This window comes from Pipra filicauda, unplaced genomic scaffold (assembly GCF_003945595.2).
Source record: "Pipra filicauda isolate LSUMZ 115617 unplaced genomic scaffold, ASM394559v2 scaffold294_size920599_pilon, whole genome shotgun sequence".
NCBI lineage: Eukaryota > Metazoa > Chordata > Aves > Passeriformes > Pipridae > Pipra > Pipra filicauda.
In genome coordinates, this window is record NW_024104414.1 from 14,455 (window position 1) to 27,376 (window position 12,922).

General features: G+C 43.0%; 1 protein-coding gene across 1 annotated transcript; it reads left to right on the forward strand.

Annotated features, from left to right (window-relative positions):
* Positions 1 to 713: 713 nt before the first annotated feature.
* LOC120323587 (formin-like protein 5) lies at positions 714 to 3,718 on the forward strand. The gene is made up of 2 exons (XM_039383012.1): positions 714 to 900; positions 2,999 to 3,718. Exons 1-2 carry the CDS (start codon positions 813 to 815, stop codon positions 3,610 to 3,612), a joined length of 702 nt encoding a protein of 233 aa, XP_039238946.1. The 5' UTR covers positions 714 to 812; the 3' UTR covers positions 3,613 to 3,718.
* Positions 3,719 to 12,922: the final 9,204 nt, after the last annotated feature.

Consider the following 12,922-nt stretch of genomic DNA (forward strand, 5'->3'; position numbering starts at 1 on the left):
TACAGTCCATTGGGTTCACTGTGATGCTGGAATTCAGGAGGCAAAGAACCATCCTGATTCATCCCTCTGAGGACACACCAGGAGCAGAAGAGGAGGGAATGTGCATCTCAGTCCCTTCCAGAGCCTTTGATCAGCACATTTCTGCCCAAAGTCTATTTGAGTTGGATTTTAATGACAAAACCACACAGGAGTGAGTTTTTTTAATGAGTTATTTCCTTTATTTGAGCCAAAGGTGCTGTGAGGAATTGCTCCTGCAAACCCAAATCCTCTCCTTGTGCTCTGTGAGAGAGTTGTGGGTAAAGGACCCCCTGAGTGATCATCTGTCTCTCCTTTCCCTGTCAAGCAGTTATTTGTCATCAACCCATTTTCTCATGGTCAATAATGATAATATTACTGTTGGGGACCTGCTTTGTTCCCAAACTTCAGCCCAATAAATCCTTTCTTTCTTTCTTTATTTAAAATTCAAGTACTTTTCTATTAATATTGCCACAACTCCATTTTTAGATGCCAAAACTTTGCATACAGAGCCTTCACCAGGCGATGTGGGACCTCAGCAAAGTCTCAAATGGATTCACAAAGAAAAGTGCATTTTTAGAACTAGAATTCAACATACTGGGCCCAAGGTTTTCTTGCCCAGATAAAAGCTCCTTAAGCTAAGCAGGGTTTAAGGTGTGTCTGCTCAGCTAACACAGCAACATGCCTGTATTACCTCAGTTACTTCCATAACATTTGGAATTTGCTTGCAGGGGGAGCAGAGTTGTGAGGAGCCTGAAACAATCTCTCCTTTGGCTGAGGAGTCTCAAGGCAACAAAATGACCTGGAAATGTTGCTCTGGGCGATATTTTACACAAAATATGCTCGTGGCCGTGGTATTTTATTTCAACATGTGCACAGGAACAGGTAGGATGGACCTTGTGTTAATTATTTCATGGAATGCTCCAGGGAACTGTGAACTTTTGTAATGAAGGAGGGAGGTTTTTTTAAAAGGGAATGTCTGTCTATATGTCAAATCTATACATATATTTTAAATTTAAATATTTTTAAGCTAAGCTTAGCGGTAGCAGAATGTATTCAAAAATTCCTGGAAAATATCCGTATACACAGGGCAGAGGCAGGAAATTAAGGCAGAAAATAGTTAAGATGTTTTCTAGTCATTTTGGATTATTCTGGGAGTAAAGAAGATGAAAAAAAAGGCCAAAATAGTCAAAATTGAGCATATTCCTTGTTGTGGGAAGAGAGGTTCGCTGCATGTTGTTCCCAGCTGTAACAGGGGACAGGAACTGGGAGGGAGGTTGAACAAGCAGTGGCTGATTCAGTCATGGATCAGAGCTGCACCTTCGGAATTTGAAATTGTCCTTACTAATTTTCCCGCTGGATACAGAAAGGAAGGACACCTCACTCCTTCAGATCTCTTTTAACCCAAAAAAGGGGAAATTTAGGTTTGAGATACAGAAGGAATTGTTCCCTGTGAGGGTGGGGAGGCCCTGGCACAGGTTGCCCAGAGCAGCTGTGGCTGCCCCTGGATCCCTGGAAGTGTCCAAGGCCAGGTTGGACGGGGCTTGGAGCAACCTGGGCTGTTGGAAGGTGTCCCTGCCCATGGCAGGGGGTGGCACTGGATGAGCTTTAAGGTCCCTTCCAATTCAAACCATCCATGATTGGCAGCTGTATAAGCCCAATTTCTAGGAATGATTCAGTGAGAGATTTTTTAACAGTTGATTTGTGCCCAAATCCCATTATTTGGTTAAACAGAACCCCCAAATCCAGCATCTTCAGGGATTTTTTTACCTCAGACTGCACATATCTGACATCTGAGGGTTCAGCACAGGAAAGAAAATGTGGCTGAAATTTCTGCCCACATAAACCTGTCCTAATCCTTCAGCACAGTGCAAGCACTAAGAGGTAAAATTGCAGTGGAGTCTAAGAATGTAAGAATAGGAGAATTATTGTGGTGTAAGAAGAAACTCCTAAAAAAAGGGTTTCAGTATTCATTAAATCATTAAAGCCCAAACCCACAGATTGCCCTCAAATAAATGTTCTACCAGTATCTGACACCTTAAATTGCCAGAATTAGGTGAACATCACCTAAAGCAGTGGCAGAGGGATAGTTACAGTCCATTGGGTTCATTGAGATGCTGGAAATCAGGAGGCAAAGCAGTTCCTATCTGTGACACAATGATCCCAAGTCATCCCTCTGTGGAAAGAAAAGGAGCACAAAAGGAGGTGAATTAGGAGGAGAATTAGGTGACAAAAAGCAACAATCATGAGGTGGAAATTTGGAATATGAAAAAAAAAAAAAAAAGAAGAAAGAAAGAGAAATTCTATATGTGAGTTTTAAAACAAAGAAAGGGTAAATCCAGCCAGGCTGGGTGGGGTTCTGAGCTCCCTGGTCCAGTGGAAGCTGTCCCTGCTCAGGCAGGGAGTTGGAACTGAGTGATCTTTGGGGTCCCTTCCAACCCAGTTCTTTATATGATTCTATAAATACTGGAATTATTGCAGAGAAAGCTTCTGCCTCCCTGAGGGAACATAGAGGACACTCCTCATCCTCAAGGATTGCTTGAGCAAGAGGGACTGTAATTCCTGGCTGGAAAGAATCTTGGGTCTGCTCCACAGAAGGGCTGTTTGGAGCAGATGGGTCAGGAGACCTGGTTCAGAGAAAAGACCCCAAAAGAAAAGAAAAATCCCACCCAAAAATTTCAGATTCTGCTGATCTGGAAGGGACCCACAAGGATCATCCAGTCCAACCCTTAGCCTTGCACAGGACATCCCTGAGAGTCACACTCTGTCCCTCAGTGTCCAAACACTTCTGGAGCTCTGGCAGCCTTGGGGCCGTGCCCACTGCCCTGGGGAGCCTGGGCAGTGCCTGACCACACTTTTTAATTAATTAAATTAAAATAAATTGGTTAACAAAATAATTAAATTCCTAAAAAACGATGAAAATCTTCTCCTCAGAAGCATTCCTTAATTTGTTCTGGGTACTGAGATCCATGTATTCCCTCAGCAGGTGCCAGGAGTGCAGGGCACGGCACAAACGTGAGGAAGATGCTGCAGGAGGCCAAACTCAGCATTTTGGGACCCGTGGCAGTGCCAGAGGGGAACTCTGGGCCTGGTATGACCAGAAGGACGGCCCTGGAGGACACATTTTGGCCCTTTGGGCGAAGGCCCACAAGTGAACTGGGCCAGCAGCCCCCCGGGGGCACAGAGCCCTCAGCCCACGGCCCAGAGCCCCCCAGGACACAAAGGGTGGACGTGTCGCTGTCCCTCATCCACCAGGGGGGAGGTGGGAACTCTCCAGAGCCTTCACCCCCCCCAGCACCCAAGGCTGGAGCCCTGCCAGCCCTGCACAGCTCCATCAGTGCCCAGGGCCCCTCTGCAGGTGTTCGGGTGGATCTCACCGTGCCTGGCGTGGGGGCAGTGGGGGACCCTGGGGGGAGCCCCTCACCCCTTGGCACCCTGGGACCACCCAGATGCCCTCACGACCCCAGGACTGACTGCAGCAGGGCCCCGACCTCAAGGACTCCCCTGGACTGGCTGGGCAGCACAGCTGCAGGTGAGGGGTTTTACATGTTCGTTACAAGTGATCAGCTGTTCCTTTTCTCTTATTTAGTAGTTTGAAACAGTTAATTTGGGGTCAGATCATCATCCTTCTGGTGGAAGGTGTCCCTGCCCATGGCATAGGGGTGGAGTGAGTGATCTTTAAGGTCTCTTCCAACCCAAACCATTCTGGGATTCTATGAACTCCTCTTGCAGAGGTGTTTTCAGTCCACCCCGAGTGTCATCTGAAATGAGTTGATATCCCTTAAACTAGGGAGATTTTGCATGATTTAAGGAACCTTTTCCTCTGAGGTGCATTATGGATGTCTGTTTATGCCTTAGAAACTCTCTCTGTGCTGTGGAATTGTTTTAATTCCCCATTATGGGCACCGAATTCCCCCCATGCAGTCCAAGAGATGCTGGGGACACTCAGGGCATGAGTTTGGGCTGCAAAACCAGAAACTTGTCTGCAGATTTCTGCCCTTTGACATCCAAAGGTTTTTGTTTGAGCATCCACTCACAGGAGCATTGTCCAAATTCTCTGTTATATTTGCCCTTTTAGCTTGATTGTCCATCAGGGTTGAGTCACGTTCCAATTTTAGGCAGGTACCTGCGTCAGAGGAGGGGTTTGGGTGTGGCAAAGGAGCTGTTGAGAGGACACCTGCTGAGACAACAGCAATCAACTCAAATTATGCCTTAATCCAGAAGTAAATGAAAATAAAATAGGGGGAAATCACTTCTTTCCACAGCCTGGTTTGTGTTCAAAATGCAGTTCTTGGTTAATGCCAGCAGAAGGAAGTATTCGGTTACAAAACAGACTGGTAAAACCTGATAAATCAATCATAGTTTAGTGAGAGTTCATCAACACAGGACACCTAAAGAATGAAAGTTATTATGAATTCCTTTTCAAGCCACTCAGAAAAGTTCTCAGGAGTTCCCACTGAGCTTTCCTTTGCCACAGCAGCACAAGTGCAAGAATTACCCCCGTTTCAGAGCTGAAGTTCTCTTAAGGAAGTTAATTCTTGGATCAAATGGCAGGTTTAAAAAGGAAATTATACCCAGCCTTGTTGAAGGTGCTGCATTCTTTCCAAACCATTTAGGCCTTTCCCTTCACTTTCATTTACTGGTGGGAAATCAGCAGTGCACATAACGAGCTGTTCCTGCCAGGGAGGTGCAAACACCTGAGCTGGGTTTGAAAGGAAATTATGTTGGATTATGCAAAGGTCACTGGAGAGACATGATCAAAGTGACACCTTTTACATCATGAAAATAGCACCACCTTATTTTTTTTAAAGGTATTTCTTATCATCCCATGTAGTGATTGTTGTCTCTCAAAGATGTTTGTGACAGATTTTACTGCCATGAGTAGATTTTGCCTGCAAATTTGATTAGTTTTTAGTATCAAGCCTCCCTTTTGGTGCAGGTGTCTGTGGAGCTCTTCCATCCAGGTTTTGACTCTCAGTGGACTAAAATAAGCAGCCTCCACTGGCAATTAGTACTTAAAATTCAGAGTGAAAACAGGGGATTTGTGCCTTTTTGCTTAAACCTCGAAGATCCTCAAAATTATTCCCAAAGCTCCTTTATTTCAATTTTATTTTTTAATACTGCATCCCTCTTCCTCTCCAAAGCTGGGATGGATCCCCTCCCCTCCAGTTTATTAACCCTTTTTATGTACAAAGGTCAAGCAAAATACAGATTGTGTAAAAGACAGCGGGGAACCAAGCAGAAAGGGCTGTGAATCACAAGCTGCTTCTCCCTTATAACACTTGAGGAAAGGTCAAGGATGTGCCTTCAACTCACCCAACTTCTTGCACAACCAGGCAGGAACACCCACGTCAGTCCCTCAGATCATGACATATGTGCTTGAGGTGATTTCAGACACTTTGGGAGCAACTTTTAATCTTTCTGTGTTACCTGAGCAGACCAAGCAATGAAGAGAGAGGGTCTTTGTACCACAGAAATGAATTTTCCAGAGAAATAAGATTTATGTGAACAAATCCAGGCTTCTAAAAACTATTTAATTACTCAACTAGGAAAACAGAATTTACATTGGTTTTGTTATTATTTATTTATTTATTACTAGTTCTTTACCTGTGTAAAGGGCTTTTTTAATATAAATTATCTCAAAAATTTACAAAAAATCTTGGATATTCAAAGCAGAATTGTCTCCTACAAGTTGTACAAGACAGGAAATACAACATGATTTTTCAATCCAATCAAACTTAATATTTCTCTAATATTCATAAACCAGCTGATTGAATTATATATAATTGGTTGATAGAGAATTTCCAGCTCATACAGACAAATATGTACTTTTCTACAGATATTGCCAGTTACTGTTTGAAAACTGACCCTCTAAACCTTGAACTGAGCTGGTAATGGAGCCTCTCTATCAGGTATTAAAAAGGTTTTGGCCCTTTCCCTGGTTTAGTGAGAACTGTTAACTAGAAACTAATGGAAAATGCAGATAAGAATTTATTTCTTTCTCTTGGGTCCACCTTGAACAAGAAATTTTGGGTTTGGAAGAAATGTGAGAGGAAAAGGAAACAGGATTCTGGAAGGAGAAAAAGGGCAAGACTTGAGGGATGAGGGAGCCCAGAGGCAGGTTCTGTACAAGTGTAGGTTTTCATTTCCCTTGTAGGTTAATCTGATAAAGAATTAAAGAGGGACAAAGCATCAAAGTCATTTAATAGTGGTGATGGTCCAAAATAGTTGCAAAGCTTTTTAATTATCATCTGAATTCGTGGATGTGGCAGTTCCTCCTTAAACTACACCGTTATCTACTGCCCCAGGTATCCAGCAATAGCAGCATGTGGGTTTGCTGAATTTTGCCACTTTACCCAGGAAACATTCCCTCAGAGAAGCTCTGAGGGGAAGAGGAGGGGCAGGCACTGATCTCTTCTCTGTTCTGACCAGGGACAGGACCTGAGGGAATGGCCTGAAGTTGTGCCAGGGAGGTTGGAATGGATCTCAGGGAAAGGTTCTTCCCCCACAGGGTGCTGGGGCACTGCCCAGGCTCCCCAGGGCAGTGGGCACAGCCCCAAGGCTGCCAGAGCTCCAGGAGCCTTTGGACAACGCTCTGAGGGACAGGGTGGGATTGTTGGGGTGTCTGTGCAGGGCCAGGAGTTGGGCTGGATGATCCCTGTGCGTCCCTTCCAACTCAGCGTGTCCTGTGATTCTCAATGGAAGAAATCCCAGGGGGGGATTGAGATCAAGCCAAGTTTGCAGTTTTGGCAGTGGATGTACCCTTGATCCCAAAGAATTAGCACAGCTCTGCTGGGAAGGAAGGATGAGACCAGTGAGCTTTTCTTATCAATCAAACCAGGCCTTCACTGCCCACAGGGACCCAGAGAACAGCATCAGGAAATGTTTGCTCGTTCCTCAGACAAAAGTTGTAATAGTGAAAGGTAAACTTCATTCTCCGCCAAACTGTTGCCTTCCCCTCTGTACCGTGTCCACCCTCAACTTAAATATCTCCTTCGTGAATGTGTGATTGTGGCCTCTTGAGGGTGTAGACTCGTCCCCATTCCTGCTCATTCATGCTCAGATTAACTCCCAGTGACCTTTTCAAGCAGCAAGTTTCTTATTTGCCTTCCCTAGAGGGAAAGTACCCGCTGGTGATTCTCAGCTGCTGGGGCTGTGAGGTGCAGGCAGGTGTGTCCCTCCCCAAATCCTCCTCCAGGCCCTGGCATTATGCAAGGGGCTTTGCTTTAAGAGCTTTCCCTGACCCACCGGCCTCGCCTGCTCCTGTCCCACACCAGGACACGAGAGCTCCGGAGCCGACCCCGGGCTCAGCTCGGGAAACTGAACTCCTGGGAGGGAGAAGGATGGATTGGACAATAAATTTACCTCGATATAAGATGAAGGTTCTGTGTGTTGTCGTAGCTTTATGCTGCTTTTCGGGTAAGTTTGATTTATCCGTTACTTGGAAAAACTTTGGCGATATATTTTAAGTTTAGCAGATTTTTCAAATTAAATTATTGCTGCTAAGAATGATAATTAAATAGAATGTATTTCATATTTATATTGTTAAACAATATAGAAATAATATATTATTATAATATAGATTATATATAATATAAAAAGAAAAATAATATATTTATAGAATATAAAATTATATATATTATATATAATATATGAATAGAATTATATATAATTAGATACTTAGATACAAATAAAATCTGTTATATTTATTTATAATCTATATATATAATCTCTCTATATAATCCATATATAATAGATATATAATCTAACATCTATATATTGATATCTATATATGATATAGATATACAAATATATAATCTAATATATCTCTATATTATATAGATATGCAATCTAAGTATGTAATTCTAGATATTCCATTTGTATCTAATCTTCAAACAATATTGATGATTAAATATATTCAGAATTTCACACAAGTGAAAAACTCTTTTTTTTCCAAAAACTTTGGGGTGATGTGTTGATTTTGTCCATTGCCTTGTCATTTTTTAGCATTTTACTCATGTTTTCATCGGTTAAAAGGAGAAAATAACAGAGAAGGAGACATTTGGTTTTCAGATCTATTGAATATAAATTGGGAGGTAATTACAAAAGCTGAGTTGCTCTAATTTCATTTAGCAAAAACCAGAATATAAACTGGGATATTTGTTTTTAGCAACCAAAGTTAATTTTGTTTTCTGAAAAGAATGAATGAGATGTTAATATTTACTTTATAAACCATGTACATTACTCAGTTCAATTCTGAATTCATAAAAAGAGAAAAAAAAAAGTCCAAAGCAGAAATGTTTCTAGAAAATAATCAGGCTAAAAATATTTTGAAAATTTTACAGTGTTTTCCAATTGCTTATTTTTTATCCCACATGAAAAAGTGGTACCTGAAAATCAAGAATAACATTTTCAATGGCAATGAAATGACAAAGATCTGAGGGTCTGGAGTGCTCCAGTCACTGAAATTATATTTCTTTTTAAATGAAAATTAACTTTGTAAATACCTCTGAATTTAAAATCTAGGAGGCATTTAACCATCTAAAGTTTCAATATTATTTTTTTTTGATTCAAGTTTGAATTACTTGATTTCTCTATGGAAAAGCAGTTTTGTGGTAGTGGTTACTCAAAGCTGTGTAAATCTCATTTTATGAAATAAAGAGGCCATTTAGGATTTGAAATCCCAGTGACTTTCAGAGCTGTCCAAGCACAGATACTCAGGAGAATTAATTCATATTATTAGAGAAGTTTCAAGTGCATTGGTGAAAACTATAAAATCATTTCTTCATACAACCTGCAGCTTAATTGGTATTAATTTTAAATTAAAGGCAATTAAGACTGTTTTAATTCTAAATTAAAGGAGAAACAGGAGTTGCTTTAAATGATATGTGCTCCAAAAACTTGCATAATGCAACAATTTGATTAATTTAGATTAATTTACTCTCTCCCAGTAGCCTTTTGCTGGTTTTGTCTGTGCTGGTGCAGAGGAATCTGCACAAGGATTTCAACCAGAGCCAGACTTTGAAATGCAGGTTGAGGTGAAAATATTCCCCTTTTGCCACTGGACTGCAAAAAAATTCCAGCTTCGTTTTAGAGCGTGAAAACTCTTGTCCTGGTGCCTGATTTCTGGGTGGGATCAGGGAATCCACGGTGTGTTGTACTGATGGAACTTTGATGTTTTGGGGAATTCTTTGTGAATGCACCAAATGCTCTCGTAGAAGCACAAATAATTCTGTTGTTAATTCTACAGTTTGCAATTCAATCTCAGTACTTCAGTGTATGCAAAATTGCTGCTTAAATATGAATATACCCAATTAATGTTGGACAAACGTGGGTCACTGGTCAGAGAACTTTGGGATGCACAGATGTGGGATACAGAAGGGTGGGATAGAGAGAATTTAGCTCTGTGAGTCACCAGACCTCTCTGCCACGAGAGGCTTTGGTCCCCTCCTTCGGTATTCCCAAAAAAAACCTGGCAAAACCATTAGACCTTGCCAGGAATGGCTTAAAACCCCCAGAGAATAGAGCAAAAAAGGCAGAATTTAACCATTGTCTAAATATTTATGTAGAAAATAAATTACATTTATTTTCTATGTACAGAATATATATATATATAATTTATATATAATATACAAATATTATATGTGTGTATATATTATATGTATATATATATTAAAAAAGGATATAAATACACAAGGGTACAGGGATGCCAAGAAAAAACTCCCTGCTCATTCCTGATATTTATACAGATTTGCATCCTTTTTTTACTAGGAAACGTGTTTTCATTGAATCCCAGGATAGTTTGAGTTGGAAGGGACCTTAAAGCTCATCCAGTGCCACCCCCTACCATGGGCAGGGACACTTCCCACTGGCCCAGGTGGCTCCAAGCCCCGTCCAACCTGGCCTTGGACACTTCCAGGGATGGAGCAGCCACAGCTGCTCTGGGCAACCTGTGCCAGGGCCTCACCTCCCTCACAGGGAAGGATTATTCCCAATATCCCATCTAACCCTGCCCCAGGCAGTGGGAAGCCATTCCCCTTGTCCTGTCCCTCCAACATCTTAATGTGTATCTTTAATTCTCAAAACTGTAATGTTTGATATCATGACTGTTAATGTGAATGAACACATAAACAACTCCGAGATAGGCCTTGGTTGAGTCTTGAATCTAAAAAGACAACAAAGATTAAGGAACAGGGAAGGGACAGGGCATTATTTTGGAATATAATAGACAGAACTGTGCCTTGCCTTGGAGTGGATCACAGCTCCCAAGTGCTGCTGAGGAGGAGAACTCATCAGTGTGGCAATACAGCCACAAACAGTGCTGGTGGCTCGGGGCCGGGTGGCTGCAGGTGGGTGGCAGTGCCAGGAGGACACACAAAACCCCACACAGATTCCTCCCTTCCCTCGTCCAACTGGTGTTTTGTGACAACAAAGGTATTTGATGTGATTCAGCCGCTCTGCTCCACCCTGGGGAGACCCCACCTGGAGTCCTGACCCAGCTCTGGGGTCCCCAACACGGGAAGGCCATGGACCTGTTGGAATGAGTCCAGAGGAGGCACCAGGGTGGTTAGAGGGATGGGGCACCTCTAGTATGAGGAAAGGCTGGGAAAATTGAGATTGATCAGCCTGGAGGAGAGAAGGCTCCAGGGAGACCTGAGAGCCCCCTCCAGGGCCTAAAGGGGCTCCAGGAGAGCTGGAGAGGGATTTGGGACAAGGGATAGAGGGACAGGACGAGGGGGAATGGCTTCCCAGTGCCAGAGGACAGGGTGAGATGGGATATTGGGAAGGAATTCTTGGCTGTGAGGGTGGGGAGCCCTGGCCCAGGTTGCCCAGAGAAGCTGTGGCTGCCCCATCCCTGGAAGTGTCCAAGGCCAGGTTGGACAGGGCTTGGAGCAACCTGGGCCAGTGGAAAGTGTCCCTGCCCATGGTAAAGGAGTAGAACAAGATGGGCTTTAAGGTCCCTTCCAACTCAGGCTAATCTATAATTCCATGATTCTATGAAGTTGTTTGCGAGGATGCTGGAATATGATGGTGATTCCTTACATTACCAACAGCTTGGTCTCCGTGCCTCTTCCTTCCCCATCCTTTCCCTCTGCAAGGGCACTAACTGAGGCAGAACATCCCCCCTGCTCATTTCCTGGTGGGTGTCAAGCACAGGCATTACTAACCAGGCTGGAATGTCTCACCCAAGAGAATCTTCTGAGGTGACACAACCAACCTGACAAGGGAGAGACCGGGGAGGTGTGGGGTGTGATTGCTCTGGAGGATTGTTAACAGAATGAGCCCCTCCTTAGAAACACATAATGGAGATGATTTTGAACTTTGGTGAATACCTCGGGGGAAGAGAGTAATTTATTTAGGCTCACAAACACACACCTATTGTGTTGTTGTCACTGAAGTAGCTATGGATGAATAGCAGATTTTTCAGGTATGACCAATTCATAAAGCTTGAGAAAGTAGAGGGTATGCATATGTAATGCTTACAGAAATAGCAGCCTGAAAAATGTAGACTTGTTCAGAGTATTTTTCTTGACCTCCATATTGATCCAATTGGGTATCTTCTTCTGCTTTGGAATATGGGAATTACAGACAAGACTTAAGTCCCTCAGTGAAATATATTCAAATCCTGAAACAGCTCAGTCTACTCAAGGAGATGCTCTGGAAAACTCTGAACATTCAACCTCTGGCCCTCTTTCCACTGCTTATGGAAAATGGGAGACACCCCAAGGAACTGGGGATGGGCAGGAACACGATTTCTCATTGGAAAGGAAGGACCTTGTTTTGTGGGGAATTCTCTGCAAACTATCTTTACTGTAATAAGCAGAAAATCGAAGATAATAGTAAGAATTAACAAGACCATATCAAAATTAAAGTGTGAAGAAGTACCAAAAGGAAGGAATTGTGCCGACCTGATTCAGTTTCCTTTTCGACAAGAGGTTTTGACCAAAGGGAAACCCTCAGCTGTAGTAAGAATTTAATCAGAGAATAAATTTGAACAGTGATTGACATGTATGTATGGCCAGTCTTCGCAAACGAAGATTTGGGAAAGGTCATTACCCTTCGAGCCTGCGCAGTGGATTTTTTAGGTGAGACACTGTGTGTGCTGAACTGAGCCCACCCTTTAATCCTGAGGTTCATCTGCCAGGGCCGAGCGAGCTCGGACGGTGGCAGCGAGGTCCTCAGGACGTAGGTTTGTTTAGAGTGACCTTCTCTTAGATGGATGGCCTTACAGGGCTGATGAGCTCCATCTGCCCGGAGGGGTTCCCTGACCGGGAATCGAACCCAGGCTGTGGCGGTGAGAGCGCTGCATCCTAACCACTAGACCACCAGGGGACCCCCAGTGATTGACATAACACTTTCCTAAAAGAAGAAATTTTCCAGTGTAGAGAGAAATCCTCAGGGATGGCTGTTACTGGATGTTCTCTTCTGGGTTTGGGTGAAAGAATAAGGATGAAACACCCTCATAACAATTAATGCTCAGTAATAACTGAGATATTTCAAATGTCACCATTTAAACTTCTGAGCCTTAGGGACAATTTTCCGTGAATTCTTTGAAAGATTCTCTGTGAAATGATCAAAGTTGGGAATCCTGCAAATATATTGGAAGATGAGATTTAAGGTTGACTTAGGTTAGATATTCAGAAGAAGTTCTTCCCTGTGAGGGTGTTGGGGCCCTAGCATAGGTTGCCCAGAGAAGCTGTGGCTGCCCCTGGATCCCTGGAAGAGTCCAAGGCCAGGTTGGATGGGACTTGGAGCAACGTAGACTAGTAGAAAGTGTCCTTGACCATGGCAGGGGGTGGAATGAGATGAGTTTTAATGGCCCTTCCAACGCAAATAGTTCTATGATAAGGTCATATAATAAAGTCCTTCAGGAGCAAATGATTCCTGATTAATTTCAATTCTCAGT

Excerpts from the sequence above, each read along its gene's own strand:
- LOC120323587 (XM_039383012.1), top strand. The coding sequence starts at position 813 with ATGACCTGGAAATGTTGCTCTGGGCGATATTTTACACAAAATATGCTC. Across the intron at positions 901-2,998 it reads CAACATGTGCACAGGAACAG|CAGGTGCCAGGAGTGCAGGG; the intron begins GTAGGATGGACC and ends GTATTCCCTCAG.